The sequence below is a fragment of the Trichoderma gamsii genome (genome assembly GCF_001481775.2).
Source record: "Trichoderma gamsii strain T6085 chromosome Unknown Scaffold_9.2, whole genome shotgun sequence".
NCBI classification, from domain to species: domain Eukaryota; kingdom Fungi; phylum Ascomycota; class Sordariomycetes; order Hypocreales; family Hypocreaceae; genus Trichoderma; species Trichoderma gamsii.
In genome coordinates this window covers 329,486-346,419 of record NW_020171346.1, presented here as the reverse complement: position 1 = coordinate 346,419, position 16,934 = coordinate 329,486, and the positions used below count along the sequence as shown (strand labels likewise).

The following is a 16,934-nucleotide window of genomic DNA, read 5'->3' as shown; positions in this document are numbered from 1 at the left end:
TGAGCATGAAATAATGGTATCGTCCGATCTGATTGAACGTCATAACTCAGCCAAGAACGCCAAACCCCTATCTGCCCCCCCCCCCCTCTCCTTTAGAATGAAACCAAAGATGGACAACAAGCAACATGCCACGAGATTGACCGCAATCATCACGCTCGGATAGCTCTCTCTGCAGCCGGGAGCTGTCTGCCCGATGTGTCTCGGAGAATCTGCTTTCCCTTGCCGCTTCCACCTCTGCGCCGTTCATCTTCGCTGCTCCACTCGTCGCCATGTTCTGAAAGGAGGTGCGGCCTCTGCTGTCCCAACATGCGCGACTGCTCATCCGCGTGCTCGTCATCGTCGTCCATCAGTTCTCCATCAGCGCTGACGTACTCTGGGGGCTCGATCCAGTCTCTCGGCACCACACACGGCAGCGCAACTCCAATGCTTGCCGCACGATTCAACCATGCCGGTCCGGCATCTCCCGTCAGCTTCTTGCAGAGATAAGACGTGAAGTGGTTGCAGTTCTTCGTGAGCAGGTTGTACGATGTGCCTAGAAATTCCTCTGATGCCTGTCGCAGCATGGCGTCGATTTCTTCCGACGTGGCCAAAGTGAAGCCGTGCAGAATCTCGCACTTGAAGGTGCCGCCGGGAGGCTCGATCCGAGGTTTCGTCCAATACACTCCGGTGACTCCGCGTTTATCGTGGCCGCCATACGCGTATTCCCGGCCGTTGATTACGACACCTGAGTGAAGCAGAGACGCCCCGACAGTCCATAGCACAGAGGCGACTCTCCCGGGCTATCGACGACAAACGGCATGTGTTAGCAAGCAGGGCGCTTCATAGCTACTGTTACACAAATTCCAAGATGCGGAAAGGGGCAACTTGAGCTCCTGGGAGTGATTCTTACAGGTAAAAGATCGTAGACGTGGATTTTGATTTCCGTCTTTTGCAGCGACAGTGTCGATCTGTGTCCGCGCCGGCCCGAATGGTGATGCTGATGGTGATGATGCTGCGAAGGCATTGCGACGCTGGGGGTGGAGATTCGAGATCTTATCTCGCGTGTAAGCCGTGACAATGCGGGGAACCGCCGGGGAGGAGAGACAGAAGAGCAGGTCGATGGGAATGGCGAGTGCGCGAGACGGATTTAAATAGAATTTCCCGTCTTATGTCTTATGGCAGCTTTGGGGGATGGGATGCGACAATTGATTTCCAATGTGAGAGGCGATGTGAGATTACGTCGGTTAGCGAGCTGAGATGGGCTGCGACACCTGCGACAGGATGCCGTTCAACTAATATACAGGCGTGGCAGGCTCCCGTGGCGGCGGCAAATAGCGCCCGACGTAGCTTCGCAGGCGCCTCGTTGCAGCAGCCCGGTTCCGGCAGCGCCGCGATACCGAACACCAGCATCAGCAGCGCTTCTTAGCGACGCATGCCCTATGACGCATGCCCTGACCGAGGCCCGGAAAATTCTGGCGCCGCGTCCCGACAGAGCTTCAGGTAAAGCCCACCACATGTGGGGTCCAGACTCAAATTTCGCTTTCACACCATCTCCCCTCCTCTCACCAGGAAAAAAATACCACGAAGTCAAAAAAAGGGCCAGCAACTTCCATCTGCGCCCCCTTTGCACTTCCAAGAAGCTCATCTTTGCTTCTGATTCTTCCTAGAGCCGGTCACTTCGGACTAGGAACAGCCGCAGCCACCACATTGGCTTCCTCATCCGCGTCTTGCGTGCCGCATTTCGCTCTTCTCATTTCTGGATTTTCGTCGCGCGCAGCAAGGTCTGCAGCTCCAGCTCTTGGACTAGCTCCATCTCGACGCCTCGTTCCTTTTCTCCCCTCCCGTCACTACGCAAAATCAAGAAAGATGCCTCCCAAGAAGGCGGTTGTCGAGGAGAAGATTCCTCTGGGCAGGCCCGGCAACAACTTGAAGAGTGGCATTGTGAGCAGCAACTCTCCTGCCCAGCCCTAGTGGCTGCATTCCCCCAATACTCTACGCAAGTGCCTCGATATTCTAACACATCGTCCCTTTGCCAGGTCGGTCTCGCCAACGTCGGCAAATCTACCCTCTTCCAAGCCATCACAAAGTGCAATCTTGGCAACCCAGCTGTATGAAGCCCCCCGCCCGTCTTTCTTCATCCGGGGTGCTGACAGCCTGAAGAACTTTCCCTACGCCACAATCGAGCCCGAAGAAGCTCGCGTCATTGTGCCCGATGAGCGATTCGACTGGCTGGTTGAGAAATACAAGCCCAAGTCTGTCGTTCCCGCCAACTTGACCGTCTACGATATTGCCGGTCTGACTCGCGGTTCTTCCACCGGAGCTGGTCTCGGAAACTCTTTCCTTTCCCACATCCGTGCTGTCGATGCCATCTTCCAAGTTGTTCGATGCTTCGACGACGCTGAGATTATCCACGTCGAGGGTGATGTCAACCCCACTCGTGATCTGGACATTATCAGCGAGGAGCTGAGACTCAAGGATATTGAGTTTGTGGAGAAGGCTCTTGAGAACCAGAAGAAGAAGACCCGCATGGGTGGCCAGAGTCTTGAGCTGAAAAAGGCTAAGATTGAGCAGGAGATGATTGAGAAGGTCCTGGCCTGGCTTCAGGACGGCAAGGAGGTCCGCAAGGGCAACTGGACCCCCAAGGAGGTAAGCGCTTTCTTTTTTTTTTCTTATACCCTTACCCTCCCCCGCAATTTACGTGATGACAAAGAGCCTTGACGGCTCGAACAATTTAAACCCAGCTCGTCGAATGTCTTAGACATAGTGAGAAGAAACCTATTCTGAACTAATTGCCTTGTTACCCTATTATACTTATTTTCATATATCTTGGGTGGTATCAGTGCTAACAAGCATCAAACAGATTGAGGTCATCAACCCTCTCTTCCTGCTGACGGCCAAGCCCGTTGTCTACCTCGTCAACTTGTCTGAGAAGGACTACATCAGAAAGAAGAACAAGTACCTCCCCAAGGTCGCCGAGTGGATCAAAGAGCACGCCGAGGGCGACCCTATCATCCCCATCTCAGTCTCATTCGAGGAGCGTCTGACCCGCTACGAGACCGAGGAGGAGGCCAAGGAGGAGCAGAAGAAGGTTGGTGCCGAGTCTGCCCTGCCCAAGCTGATTGTGCAGATGCGCAAGGCGCTCCAGCTGGGCAGCTTCTTCACAACGGGAACCGATGAGGTCCGCCAGTGGACCATCCGCACCGGCACCAAGGCTCCCCAGGCTGCTGGTGTCATCCACACCGACTTTGAGAAGACGTTTATCCAGGCCATCGTCTACAACTATAGCGTCCTCAAGGAGCTTGGTGACGAAGCCGAGGTCAAGGCCAAGGGTAAGGTCATGACCAAGGGTAAGGAATACGTAGTGGAGGATGGTGACATTCTGCTCATCAAGGCCGGTGCTGCCAAGAGCTAGATGTGTCATATCTGCGGAGTAGCGATCATGTAATGGGATCATTTTGCCCTCGGTTAGGAAAATAAACAGTAAAATACCACCACCGATTTGAGTCATCTTGACGATTGCTTGTGTGTGACTTGGGAAATTGTTACGCATTCATGGGTTCTTGTACGCTTTTCTTGGGAAGGGAAAAAAGCTGCGTCTAATAGTCTCCAGATTATAAAATCCTCTACCACTACTACTATAGTAGGTTCTGTTATCAAAGGACACAGGACGGCTCTTAGTGAAATAGTTGACAGCCGCCAGAGGACATGACAATGTCTAGTCACTAATTAAACAGTCTTTTATCACAGTCATTGTAGTCTCAAGTAAAGTTAACAGTCTTGTAATTTTGCAAAAGAAAATGGTCAAAGTGAGGGTAATTAGTTAACTAGAGATATATCCTGCCAAAGTCATTCCATTCATAAACTCAAACAAAGGAAAGAGTAAAAAGCATATTATAAGAGATATTACTACTGAGAGAGAGTGAGAGATGCGAGTACCAGCCAAGCATCTTAAGGAGGCGAAAAATTCAGCACAATCCACCATACTTGACGCCCCTCTTGCCCATCTCCTTCCTTCCGATGGGATCTTCAGGCCACACCCAGCCACGGCTCCTCTTGGCCTCGCGCTTCTCTGCCAGTTGCGGCTTGGGAATCCAGTTATCCCGGGCCTTGGCCTTTCGCCTGGTGCCGTCGGCGGGAGCGCCAATCTCGGCCTTCCAGTAGGCGTGGCCAGCGGGAGTTTGATCACCGGCGAGTTGGCAGAGACCCCAGAGGGCAAGACAAGCCGTCAGGGGCACATTGTCTGAAGAATCGAGCTCGGCTTCGGAAACAGCGGCGTTGAGCTGGACGGAAGTGATTTCCAAGTCGCCGAAAAAGGGAGTAGACTCTGTGCCGGCACGGACGAGGACGAGCTCAATCTCGGTGAGGATGAAGCCGTAGCGGCAGCCGTGCTCGCGCATGGCGTAGTGCAGGGCTGCCAGGCCGCGGAGATAGTCGACGCGCTTGATGTTGCCCTCGGCGCGCATGCCGGTGTTGAAGCGGTCGAAGCTGCGGACGAGGCCGACGACGCGGCCGGTGGGCTTGCCGCCGAACATGGCCGCGGCGGTGGATGATTCGCCGATGGGATTTGCGACGAAAATGAGGTCGTTGACGCCGGATGATGTTTTAGCTGGGACGGAGAGCTGCAGGGGGCGGTTGGAGGACATGGCCAGGGCGGAGTTGAGTTTGGGGAGGTAGTATGAGGCGTAGATGCTGTGGAGGGCGGTCTCGGTCTCGGGATGGCGAGAGGAGAATGCGGGTGTTTGCAGGAGAGAAGCCGGGACGGGGGAGTTGAGGAGAGCAGATGCACCGGGGAGAGAGAGCACGGTGGAGGCGTTGAAGGTTGACCATGAGGAGATGCTGCGGACGTCCCACCAGAAGTGCTTGATGGACGGGTCGCGGAGGGGGAAGGAGATGGTTCGGACAAGAGAGGCGGCGGGATTGGCGCAGATCAGATGCTCAATGAGGGTGGTTGAGGGCTCTGAGTTGGGAGTAGCTGTGGCGGCGAGAGCCAGTGGTGATGGAGCACGCGGGAGATAGGACGAGAACATGTAGTCTGACTGAGAAGCTGAAGCAGCAGCTGTGTTTGAAGGCACAAAAGGCATCTGTCGATAGGTCGGATAGCCATACTTGTCAATGGTGGCAGTGTCGATGGTGCTGGTTCGACGAGGCTGTGGCAGGTCCTGAGCGAAAGTTGGCGGCGAGGCGAGAAGCGATGAAGGAAAGACGGGAGCCTCATCGTGAGTCTGCGGGGGAGGAGTATTGAAGGGCGAGATGTGAGCAAAAGCCATGTTGGCGAGGGTCTCTGGGTTGGTGTAACTCCGAGAGTGGCTTGTGCGGATGGGCTTGGAAGAAGAAGCCGGAGGAGGTGTAGACCGTTGATGAACCATCCTGGCCCTCGCAGAAGCAGCTGAGCGAATTGAGTTGGAGCGGGAGTGAGCTGCGCGCGCAACGTGAGATTGATCAAGCTGCTGGTCCTGAGAGCGGATCTTTGGCAGCAGCAGAGGTCCATGTTGACGAACTGGGGGGCTGGCGCGAGGAGGCGTGGTGAAGCGCGAGCAGGCCGACTCTGCTATTGAGTCTACGGCCGAGATGGTGGAGTAGACAGATGAGGCGCGGGATGTCGATCGGACGTGGCCGTTGTGAGAGTTGTAGGGCAGCTCGAGGAGGCTGGAGGGGAAGTGGTCGAGGCTGTATTCCATGATGGGGAGGGACTCCATGGGAGGGGTTGCGGGATCCTCGAGAGAGGGGGAGGGGGAGGGGAAGGTGAAGTCGAAGGAGACGTCGGCTGCCAGACTGTTGAAGTTAGTATATGGGAATATGATGTTGTTGCTGTGAATACTCACGCTGACATAATGGCGGTTGTTGAGAGGGTATGAGGGTGAAGAGGTTGATTAGATGGATCGCTGTATTAAGCAAGAATGGAGACCGGCTCCAGTAAGTGTTGTTGTTTTTGATAATGCTGTATATAAAAAATGTTTCTCCAAGTGTTTGGAGTATGTCGGCCAGCGAGCAAGGATTCTTGTTCTAAGTGAATGCAGAGGTGAGGTTGGTAGAGAGAAACAGATGAGGCAAAGACTAGGAAATAAAAGACGTGAACAAAAAAAACAAATGAGGATTGGAGGAGAGGGATTGTCGAGGCGATCTGGAGTGAGTGAGACGAGAACGATTGGAAACCAAGGGACGAAGCCGACTTCTTATCCTCTCGCAGCGTCTGGGTTTGAGGGTCCGAAGATGGCCGCAGGGACCACGGCCTGTCGTCTGGTCTGGCTTAGAGAGAGACAGAAGGACAGGGGGGCGTGTATAAGAGAGAGGCGTGTGTTCTGTTCTGCTCTGCCCTGCACCACCCCGGCCCAGCCAGTTTTCTTAGCGGCCCAGCCCCAGAGTCGCAGCAGCCTGTCTGGCCCTGGTCTGGGTCTTGAGAGCGGCTCGTGGATCAGCGAGGCGGCTTAGCGGGCTCTGCTTTTACGTTGAGCTTCTGGGTTGCGGTTACTGTTTGGTCCACTCACACGCCTTTACCCATGCTGTGCCGCGTTCTGGTCTGCCCACTTGGGCGTGATTTTGATATGGCGATGGCGGTCTTTGAAACAGATGAAGACGTGTAAGTGTGAATGTACAGCAAAGCAGGAGTAAGAAAGAGAGAGAATACTAATGAGGAAGAGTCATAGAAGCGGTGAAATCGAGAATTAGCATCGTTGCTGCTGCCCGACTTGATACCTAGCAGGCAGTCGTACAAGATGAAAACTTCCCGAACTCAGGCTCAGACAAAGGATCCAAAGTCTGCTACCGCCCCCGCGCGGCCTCTTCTCTCTCTCCATGTATCCCGTCGTATTTTCGTCTTCATTCACCTGAAGACTGGGAACCTGCTCCCTCCAGCCTGCTGACCGCACATATCCGTAGCAGACAGATTGAATGCCGGCCCGGCAGACGAGGCTTTGGGGACTTTGCAACGGCAGACAAAAGAGAAAAGCGACATAGAGGGACAAGGGTAGACAGCTTTTAGCGCAAATGCTACCCAGATGGGGGCGTATAAGTCCCCGCTTCTCTTTTTCCTCTACCCACCACTAAACGTTGAAAATACGGCTTTTTGGGTACTTTACACAGGACAAGGGGGGGGAAGCAGAAGATGCAGGGCTCAGACGTCAACGTTTACCGGGGGGGCTGAGCGGGTTTTGGCTGCAGGCGCCGGGCCCGTGAGTGGCTGCCCAGCGAGAAACGACATCCAGTCCCGGCTCAGTCCCCAAAGTCCAGTGACTCATCCCTAGTTCCCGACGTGTTCTGTTGGCTCGAGCGAGATTTGCTGCCGTTATGCGTGTTGGACGCGCGCGAAAGCTGCGATTTGCGATGCGAGATCTTGGGAAGATCTTTGACTGGGGCTTGGCAGAAAATAAACCCGCCAGAATGTTCGCGATTGCTTCCAACGTCGCGAAACGAGAAACGCATCTCGCGTCGCGTTGCTGCTTTCATTATCGTAGCTTTTTCTTTTATTGTTTTGTCGCGCCGAGCAAAGAGGCTCTCTCTATGCTCTCCACTCAGATACAGTACATCTATCAGGCTCCCAGAATAAAAAAGGGCTGGTCACCGCTCTTCCATCAATTACAAAAGGTACTCGTGCAATGCAGTAATAATCTCGTACACCATCGAAGTACATGCAGCAACGGCAATAAACCGTCCGGGTCGTACCGAGCAAAAAAATTCTATTTTTACCTTCTACTACTTACACACCGAGTCTTTTCACTTCTCTCCAAATTAAAACTTTAAAATTGAAAATTAAATCAAGTACACTTACGCCGTTACACCACTGAGACAGGCCAAAAAGCCAGAAGCCTCTTGCCGCACTTAGGCGCAGTTCCCTTCCGGGCGCTTAGAGCGGGCCCTTCCACCCGCCGAGCGCTTAACCAGGCTGCTAACATAAACCTTGTGTCTCTTTGTCTTACACCTAGGGAAATTAGGATAAAAATCTGGCCGTATCCCGGCATTCTCAGCGTCGGTCCCAGCCAGTGATCCGAGCGTCTGGCTCTTTTGCCGCACGGATCTGGGGAGACAAGGTGAGAGGTTCACAAGCTGAGGAGCCGAATCTTACTGTAGTTTACGTGCGCCTTTGGACTGTTTCCATTTTCGGCGCTTCGGCGTCCCACCGCGGCGGTTGCGCAAATTCGCTTGTCTTGGCTAAACGGGAACTCACCTTGTCCACTTCATACTTCTTGCGTGTACTGTAATAGACGTCTATTATATACTGCAACATCCGATACATCGTCCGTTCATCTCTATAGAGCAAGTTATCCAGGCGCGTAAACCCCATCGTCCAATCACCGGCCGTAAAGCCCTCTCAGCAAGTATAGTTACGCGCAGCTCATTCGCCGCAGCCGCCTATTAATACACCTTGTACTCTATACCACAAACTTACATATACTTCTATTCTAACCCAGAAAAAGTCCTACTGCTCGTAAAAGCAAGTACCTAGTGCTACCAGCAGATATCAAATTGACGCGTGTAAGGCTGCTACTGCTCCTCCTCAACACGCGCCTCTTCCATTTCCTTTCCGTCTCTTATTCTCAATCTCTAAATTTAAGCCCGGCGCGTCGTCTATCCGCCCTCCTCAGCCAATCGGCTCGCTGCACGCCACTTCCCCCCCCTGATTGGCCCATCCCTCTTCCTCAGTCTTTCTTTAGCTCCGCCCGTTTTCAAGTGCCCCACGCCAAAATTTGGGCATCCGAGCTAAACTACTTCCAAGTAAGCCTAAAATTTGCACCCCACAGAAATCAACGTGTTCATGTTTGCTGTGTTGTCAAGTGTTTCTTCTACCCTAGCATAGATTGTAAGCAAGTTCGGTTATCCCACGAAAAAGAAGAGGGAAAAAATTGCAAAAGTTCGGATGTTTCATCTTTGCCTGGGGCACGAGAACCATCTCCATTCTCAAACGTCAGTTGGGCGGGCAGCCCCATCTTTTTGTTTTGAAACACATCTAAAGAGCTCCAGTGTGCGTTGTCTCTACTGCAAGTATGACTCTTAAGAATGCTAGCTTGGGCTTCATGCATGCTTGCGTAGCCGTTCGTGATCTTTTTTGTATGCTTTTTGCTGGCATCAACTGGGATTCTTTCACTCATCTAGCCTTGGATTCCATTCAATTTTTGACTTGTCCTCGGGTATCAAACGTGCTCTCACCGTCTGTTGTTAATCTATCTGGCGTACATAACGTGGGGACATGAAGATTCGCCCTGCATTCCTTCGTATGCAGCAACGCTTGCTTTAGTTGTAACAGGGTAGCCATACTCCCATCAACTAATATGTCGAGTATCATATACTTTATCCCACACCCAGCAAGACGTCGAGCATAATATCAACATTACCGGCCAATACACCAACTGAACAAGTAGTACCAGTCCAAACCAAAAAATATCATCGCTGTCTTTTCTATCATGAACATTATAAATAAAATCTTGTAGAATAGTCTTCTCATCGGTTTCTCCCCAACGCCAAGGCCAACCCAAGTGCCTGAATCAGGGTTTAGTCGTCAGGTATCCAGCACCGACACATCATGCACACGCTAACCGTCCCATTTCATTCACCCTCGTCTGTTCTAATTTTTGTAGCCCTCTCCTTGTCGAGGCCCAACCCCGTAGGCCCCTGTCCAACGAGTTTTTTGATGCTATCACGTCTTTGGCAAACACCCACTTCGTGACGCGTCTTCTATCGTAGCCTCGCTTATACGCTGGCATGCGGTCGATGATGGACAAACCAGCCCGTCACAAAACCTCATCGTCTATCCCCGCTCTACAACTCACTCCGCTCCACTCGTTTCGTTTCCAGGTGGCACATCATCCCCATCTTCGGCCTCTTGCTTCCCATCCGTTGGAGGCGATGGCGGTCGTCGCTGAGACATGGTGTTCATCACGCCTTGCTGATAGTTACCCATGCGCACTATTCTCAACGCTCGCATCATGCCTTCGAGCCTTATTCTCTCTTGCACCGCCATGCCCCGGGCATAATCGCGAATGGCCCGGATAGCCACCTGATCGTGTGACTCCTTCCACCCAGCCAGTTCGGCTGCCACCGTTTGTTGTGTGTATCGGAGTTCCTTGGAGAGAAAAGCTGCTTGCTCTCGTGATTCGCGCGCCCGCTTCCCCTTTTCTTCCTGATTTCGTTGTCTAGAGTCATCAAGCAAACCCAGGGCCCATCGCGAAGGTCGTGTTGCAGCGCTGTCGTTTCTGTCCGCCTCTCGCTTCGCTGCTGTGATTTGCCCAATAAGGCTTGCGGGTTTGGATAGTGATAAAAGCATTGCCTGTACTGTGGACTGAATCGCCATTAGCGTGGTATGGAATATAATCTGAGGGTTGTGTTGTGCCGGCGCCATGGCTCTGACAAACACCTCCATGCCGACAATGTGCTGCGGTGGAAGAAATTGGATAGTAAAGACAGCTCGGTAGAGCAACGCTGCTGCATCATAATAATCTAGCGAAAGGGTTTCTCATCATCAGCCGTGTTCTACTCCATCGTGATTTCCAGCCAAGTATGGGGTTTACTCACCAGCGGCAACTTGAGTGGCGGCATTGGCACGCCTCGTTACGCTCTTGGTCGAATAGCTGACGCTTCGAACCATATCGCGAGCGTGGTCAACAAATTGTTCCACTACTCGTATGTCTTCCATCGGCTCGTACTCCTCTCGAACCTTTTCTAATCTTGTTTCTGCTTTGAGCTTTGTTCTCTGCTCCATGACCTCTAGCTGTAGCTCCGGTACCAAGAAAAACTCCCATAGCATCTCGTGGGTAGAAAGAGTAGGATGGCTCAGCATAATCTTCAGGAACCAGTCGGTTCGTGTCTGAATATCTCGCAACGCTGCTCGAGACGGCCGGGACGGCAGCTGAAATGGCCATCGGGTGTCTGCCATGGACGGGATCCACGATGCTGGATTCTCCTCAGCCAGCAGGCGTGCCAACTGCTCGAAATCGGTCAGGGATCGGCGGCTCGTAGTTACGGTATAACTATCATGGTCCGTTGGAGCTGCCGACTTGAGAACCAACCGTACAGTACTATCTTCCACGAAAAAGGCCCTGACCACGCCCGTGATCCGCCCATCCCGTGCTGGTGGCATGCTGAAAAGCCCGAGGTCATCGATCCTATTTCTCACCTCGTCGTCCTTAGCCAGCTCTACCGCGGTGAGACCCCGTAATTCTTTAGCTCCAAGGTCTACCCGAGGGTCGGCAAAAAGAGCCCTGACCATGTCGTATCGGCCATATTTGCTGGCAACCATCAATGCCGTAAACTTCTTCTCGTTTGTAGCATTTACATCCACATCGCAGAATTGTAAGATTCTCAATGCCAATCTCGGATCATTCATAATGTGCAACAGGGTGTTGCCTTTGCCGTCAATGTGTTCGTCGACATGTAGCGGCTGCCCATCAAGCTGTGATTGCTGCGCAGCCCGTATGCCATCCTCCACCATAGCATAGTAATCTACGTGGTCGTAACAGCGACACAGCGCAAAAAGCGGCGTCTGTCCATTTTTGTCTCTTTGGCGCCATTGAATAAGAGTCCCGATAGAATTAATCATCCACGGCGCGTTGAACAGATAGTGTCCAACGCTTCGGCCCCAGACGTCCTGTACTGAGAAATATTGCGCCAGCTGTATCGGATTGGCTTTGCCAAGGAGATAATCAAGAAGTGAGCTAATGAGGTCTCGGTTCCCTAGCTGGACGGCGGCGCTCAAAAGCGTCGTGTTTTCGTTGTTCACGTCGGTTAGTACAATGTCAAACGGATAATATCCGGACAGGGACAAGAGATATTCCAGGATTTCCACACTTCCGCCCTGCACAGCCATCATCAAGACTGACTCTCCCAAGGCACTGCTGGTATGCGCAAGCCTCTCCACAGATATGTCACCCTCTAGCGCACTGCTCAGAGAGCCAACGCTTGCTGTCATGGAGTGGTATGAGAATTCTGATGCGCTGGATAGACTGCGCGTATCCATGGCCACGCGCTTAATCTTCTTCACTGGCAGATCAAGGAGCGAATCGCTTGCGCCATCGCCGTTGGAGAGTTGAAAGGGGAAAACGTGACCGAGTCCGGTGCCATGAGAAAATCGGTCCGAGGAGCTCAAAACAAGCGAGTTTCGCCTCGACGAACTGCGCGGCGGATTATTGAATCCGACATTAGCTGGGATTCGATCATTTGCATCGCTGTCACTATCTTCAATGTCGTCGTCATCAACAGCGCCAGGGCTTGGCTCCATAATATCTCTCAGCGCCTTCATATCCGCCCCCTTGGCGGCATCCCACAAGGCTCTGTTCTTCTTGCTGGCACGGCGCAATCCTGCCGAGTCTGCGAAGAGATATGCCAGAACGGCTTCGAAAGTGCTCAAAGCATAGCCCATCTCCCCGCTATCTACATCTTCGACAAAGTTGAAATTTCTTATATAGGTGAGTCGAGCCTGTAGATTTCTCACTTGAGACCGAATGATGACGTATAACAGTAGCGAAACTAGGGTATCTGCATTGACGGTCATGATGGCCTTTTCAGAAGTAGATGCCTCCGTTGAGGCGCCGGCTAGAGGCCGTGAAGTATCGGTTAGCTGCGAAGCAATCTTCATTGTTGACAGTAATAGGTCCAACATTTCCGGCGGACTCATGGCGTTGGATATCCTCCTGAATTCATCGACAGCAGGGTTGAGTTGGGTAACGAGATCATTCTTAGCCTTTAGGCCTCCATCAATAGCGATGCCAAGCTGAGAGATGTCGATAAACTCCATTTTGCGTATCTTGGCTTCCAGTTCCAGGTCATCTCGTCTCTTAATGGCACTGAGCTTGCCGAATAACAGGCCATGGACATTTTCAGCAATGTAGCGCTCAATGAGCTTTTCCACTAGCGGACCTGTCAAGTCTGTTGTGGCGCCTAGTAGAGACAGCTGTTGTTTATCCACCCCCTGAAAGATATCAATGGCAGCTGTAACCGCGCTCTCGAGCGAAGCGCGCATGATATCCTCATCATCTTCCGCATAAAAGTCTTCTTCCACAGGCAAGTTATTATGTAGATGAGCTTTCCCATTTCTAGCTGTCAAGCTGTCTGCCCTTGCTCTTCTAGCAGCAGAAGTAACAGGACCATCTGGTTTGGGGTCGGGAATGTATGAAGCCGATGGCGGCGGTGGTAGGGGTTTCTGGAAGACTGTCGTAAACTCAACAAAGAGCTTTTCTAACCCGGGCTGCATCTGCCGGGCAATCATGGGGAAGTGGTTGAGAAGATCCTGAAAGCTCCTAATGTCCTTTTTGCGCGGCAGGGCATCGGCTGAGTCGCCGTTAGCTTGCCGTTTTTGTTGTTGCTCTGCGGCGGCACGGCTCCTGACTCCCGATACGAGCACTGCAGGCTCAAGCCTGACCTCCTCCCAGGCTCCAATCAGAGGCTTCGAGATGTAGTATACCAGCCATTGTCGCGGTTCGGTGACATCCGGGTACCATATGGTGTCATTGAGGATCTGGGCTTGCGCAAGATTCTTAAATCCTGAGAACATGATAGGATTAGCTACCGGAGGTGCCTTGCTTGAGCTTCTCTTGCCGGGTATACCTTTGTTGCTGTAGATGAACGAGTCCTTGACGATGACGCTCCTCCCGTTCAGTGTGTTAAACTGGCGAGCCTTGCCTCGCGCCTCGCGCAGGTTCTGCGAGCTGTCCTTGCCAGCCACAGGGCCGTCGGGGCCGGGGATGCGCAGCACATGGCTGGCTAGGAACTCGTCCGAGGCGACGACCTCGTGGGCCGGGGCGCCGCTCTCCGTCTCGCGATGGGTGAGAAGCACATCGGTCAGCGGCACCAGCAGGATGTGGTGGTGGACGGGGGTGCACTGTGCGGCGACCTGGCTCTTGAAGAAGGCGGCTAGAAAGGGGTTTAGTGGTTGCATTCACTCGGCTTGATGGGAGGCCGGAGTCGAGCCTTGTCGATCCTCAGGCGCGAGGCTGAGAGGCTGTAGCTTCGGGTGGTGATGGACAGATCGAGGGGGTCGAGGGGGTGGATGCGGAATGGGCGGCCAGCGAGAGACATGTGATGATGGAAGCAGCGCAAAACGGAGGAGAAGCGAGTCAATTCTGCAGAGTGGATGCTGGTAAGACGATGCTGGAGCTGATGATGCGATTTGGCGTGATGTCGAGGTGCTGAAGCGCTGAAGATCGGAGGAGCTTGCTGGAGTTGATAGCGAGATGGATGTACAGGTACATCCCTGACCTCATCCCACGCGTTTCTGCTGGCTTGGACCAGTCTGGCATCGCTTGTACCTGGCCTTGTGCGCTAAGATGCGGGAGTGCAGACCCCGGCTGGTTATTGTCCGATAAGAGGGATAAGAGGTGGGAAGAATGGATAATCCGGCTTTATCTGATGGAGGGGCTGCGACCCCTGGGACAACATGAAGTGAAGTATTTCAGGGAAACATGAATAACATCGAACTGTATAAACAAAAGCATCTTTGGTAATAGCTACTACATAATGTATACTTTTGACTGTTGTCTTGCAGCCGTGGTTGGCTCTGCTATAGGCAGGCATCGCCGCCTGCTGGGTTCGGTCTAGATTAGTGCAGACCTCCGCCACCTTGGAGGAAGAGAGCCTCGTGCAGTGTTTTTGTTTTCTTTGATCCCTTGGGCTCCAAAGTTGGAGCCTTACCTACCTATGTCTCTGTGAACCTACTAGTAGTAGCTACTAGTAGTATATGTACTCTTTGCTCAAGGGATATCGGCGCCCAATGCCCAACAAATGTTCAGGCACGAATAAAAGCACATACTTGAGGCATCAAATGTCTAAATATTCGTTTGATAAAAACGAAATTGTTAACTATTCAAAATCTCACTCTGCAAATCTCTTTATTATAACTGCTGATCTTTAGATGGCCTTCGCTTTATTACGTCACCATGTCCAAGCCTGCAGTATCTCGTCCTGCCAGTCGCGACGAGTTCGAGATAGCGATTGTCTGCGCCCTACCGTTTGAATACAATGCTGTTGTGATTCTTCTAGATCAGTGTTGGGATGAAGAAGGAGACCCATATGGAAGAGCAAGAGGGGATAACAACACTTATACAACTGGGTCTATGGGCGGCTTCAATATTGTCGTCCTGCTTCTCCCTGGCATCGGAAAAGTCGAGGCAGCAGGCTCTGCAGCTAGCCTCCGATCGAGCTATCCGGACATAAAAGTCCTTTTTTTGAATGGAATATGCGGTGGCGTGCCGTTTGTGAAGGGCGAAGAACTCCTACTGGGCGACGTTATTATCAGTAAAACTGTTGTCCAGTATGACCGCGGCAGCCGGTACCCGGACGCTTTCAAAACAACAGATACAATTGATGCACAACCCGGTAGGGCAAGCAAGAACATTCGAAGCTTCACTGCCATTCTGGAGACAGATCGCGGGAGCGACCGTCTGGAGAAGCGAGCTGCTTTTCTTTTGGACGTGATTCAGCGAACTTTCGAAGAGAGAGATCAAAGACACCGAAAGACTGTAACTTACGCATACCCGGGGTCGTCGAATGACAAGTTGTTTGAACCAAGTTACCATCATAAGCACCGCACTTCGCCAACATGTAGATGTTCAAATAGTGATCAGAACGAAAATCTCGTATGCGAGGCCTCCAGAAAACTTTCATGCGACCAACTCGGCTGCGATCCTGCTCGCTTAGTGCCGCGCATCCGTATCAAGCAGAAGAAACAGCTGGAGGAGGACGGAAACATCAAAGATGCTCAAGCGCCATCTGTTTTCATTGGACGAGTTGGTTCAGGAGATACAGTGCTCAAGTCTGGGATTGGTCGTGACAGACTGGCGAGAGAGCACGATATTCTAGCGTTCGAAACAGAAGGATCCGGCATCTGGGACGAATACCCTTGTATCATCGTCAAGGGCGTTTGCGATTATGCCGACAGCCATAACAATAAGGACTGGCAAAACTTCGCCGCTGCCACTGCGGCATCAGTTGTCAAAGGACTCATCGAGCATTATCCCAAGACCGATCAACGGGTTGCTGCCCTGGTTAAGAATCCGGGTTCTACACAAATTGAAGACTCTCGGGAGAACAGAGAATGTTTGAGAGACCTACGCAGCACAGACCCTGCTGACGATAAGAAGCGCATTCAAATGACCAAGGGTGGCTTGCTACGGGACTCATACGCCTGGATCTTGACAAATGGTGCGTTTATGCAATGGCGCAATGACCCCAAATGCCCTCTTCTCTGGATTAGGGGAAACCCTGGAAAAGGGAAGACAATGTTGTTGTGTGGCATTGCGGATGAGATAGAGAAGTCTGCTGCCTACAACCTCTCTTACTTCTTTTGCCAACAGACCGACTCCCGCATCAATAACTCAGTAGCTATCCTACGTGGTCTCATATACATGCTAGTCCGAAAGCAGCACTCTTATGCCGCATATCCGGACAAAGTACGACGACGTGGGCAAGACCGTGTTTGAGGATCAAAATGCCTGGGTTGCACTTTCGCAAATCCTGGCCAACATCCTCCAAGACCCTAATTTAAAGGACACAATCCTGATTATTGATGCACTGGACGAATGCTTTCAAGGCTTACATCAGCTCCTCGATCTGATAATAGAGATTTTAACCTCATCTGCGCGGGTAAAAGTGTTAGTATCGAGTCGCAACGAGTTAGATATCCAGAAGCGACTAGAAGACGCCGAAAGTACACCAAGTGTGAGTCTTGAGCTCAATTCAACTTCTGTTGCTGCGGCTGTTGCATCATACATCCGGCACAAAGTCCGAGAACTGAACGTTGATGATGATACCCAGACTGAAGTAGAGCAATACCTCATGAAACATGCCAATGGTACCTTCCTCTGGGTAGCTTTGGTTTGCGATAATCTGAAACGGGTGCCAAGGTTTCAAGTGCGCTCAGTGTTGGATAGATTCCCTCCAGGACTTGATAATTTGTATCAACGAATGATGCAAAAGATATGCGACGTGAATGCGATTGACCTTGGGAGGCAGATTCTGGCTATTGCTCTTGCTGC

General features: G+C 52.1%; 6 protein-coding genes across 6 annotated transcripts; 2 read left to right on the top strand and 4 right to left on the bottom strand.

The window, feature by feature from the left end:
• Positions 1-149: 149 nt before the first annotated feature.
• Positions 150-1,003, bottom strand: TGAM01_v203395 (hypothetical protein; the record flags this gene model as incomplete). The annotated part of the gene is made up of 2 exons (XM_018801282.1): positions 150-779; positions 890-1,003. The coding sequence occupies 2 exons, from the start codon at positions 1,001-1,003 to the stop codon at positions 150-152; spliced, it is 744 nt and encodes a 247-aa protein (XP_018665553.1).
• An 842-nt stretch (positions 1,004-1,845) lies between these two features.
• On the top strand, positions 1,846-3,391 carry TGAM01_v203394 (GTP-dependent nucleic acid-binding protein engD; the record flags this gene model as incomplete). The annotated part of the gene is made up of 4 exons (XM_018801283.2): positions 1,846-1,920; positions 2,016-2,087; positions 2,140-2,625; positions 2,840-3,391. The coding sequence occupies 4 exons, from the start codon at positions 1,846-1,848 to the stop codon at positions 3,389-3,391; spliced, it is 1,185 nt and encodes a 394-aa protein (XP_018665554.2).
• Positions 3,392-3,944: 553 nt separating this feature from the next.
• On the bottom strand, positions 3,945-5,809 carry TGAM01_v203393 (hypothetical protein; the record flags this gene model as incomplete). Its single annotated transcript, XM_018801284.1, has 2 exons — positions 3,945-5,751; positions 5,802-5,809. The coding sequence occupies 2 exons, from the start codon at positions 5,807-5,809 to the stop codon at positions 3,945-3,947; spliced, it is 1,815 nt and encodes a 604-aa protein (XP_018665555.1).
• A 3,927-nt stretch (positions 5,810-9,736) lies between these two features.
• Positions 9,737-13,840, bottom strand: TGAM01_v203392 (hypothetical protein; the record flags this gene model as incomplete). Its single annotated transcript, XM_018801285.1, has 2 exons — positions 9,737-10,407; positions 10,483-13,840. The coding sequence occupies 2 exons, from the start codon at positions 13,838-13,840 to the stop codon at positions 9,737-9,739; spliced, it is 4,029 nt and encodes a 1,342-aa protein (XP_018665556.1).
• Positions 13,841-14,837: 997 nt separating this feature from the next.
• TGAM01_v203390 (pfs domain-containing protein) lies at positions 14,838-16,379 on the top strand (the record flags this gene model as incomplete). Its single annotated transcript, XM_024549197.1, has 1 exon — positions 14,838-16,379. One exon carries the CDS (start codon positions 14,838-14,840, stop codon positions 16,377-16,379), a length of 1,542 nt encoding a protein of 513 aa, XP_024406035.1.
• TGAM01_v203391 (hypothetical protein) lies at positions 14,937-15,476 on the bottom strand (the record flags this gene model as incomplete). Its single annotated transcript, XM_024549198.1, has 2 exons — positions 14,937-15,173; positions 15,429-15,476. 2 exons carry the CDS (start codon positions 15,474-15,476, stop codon positions 14,937-14,939), a joined length of 285 nt encoding a protein of 94 aa, XP_024406036.1.
• Positions 16,380-16,934: the final 555 nt, after the last annotated feature.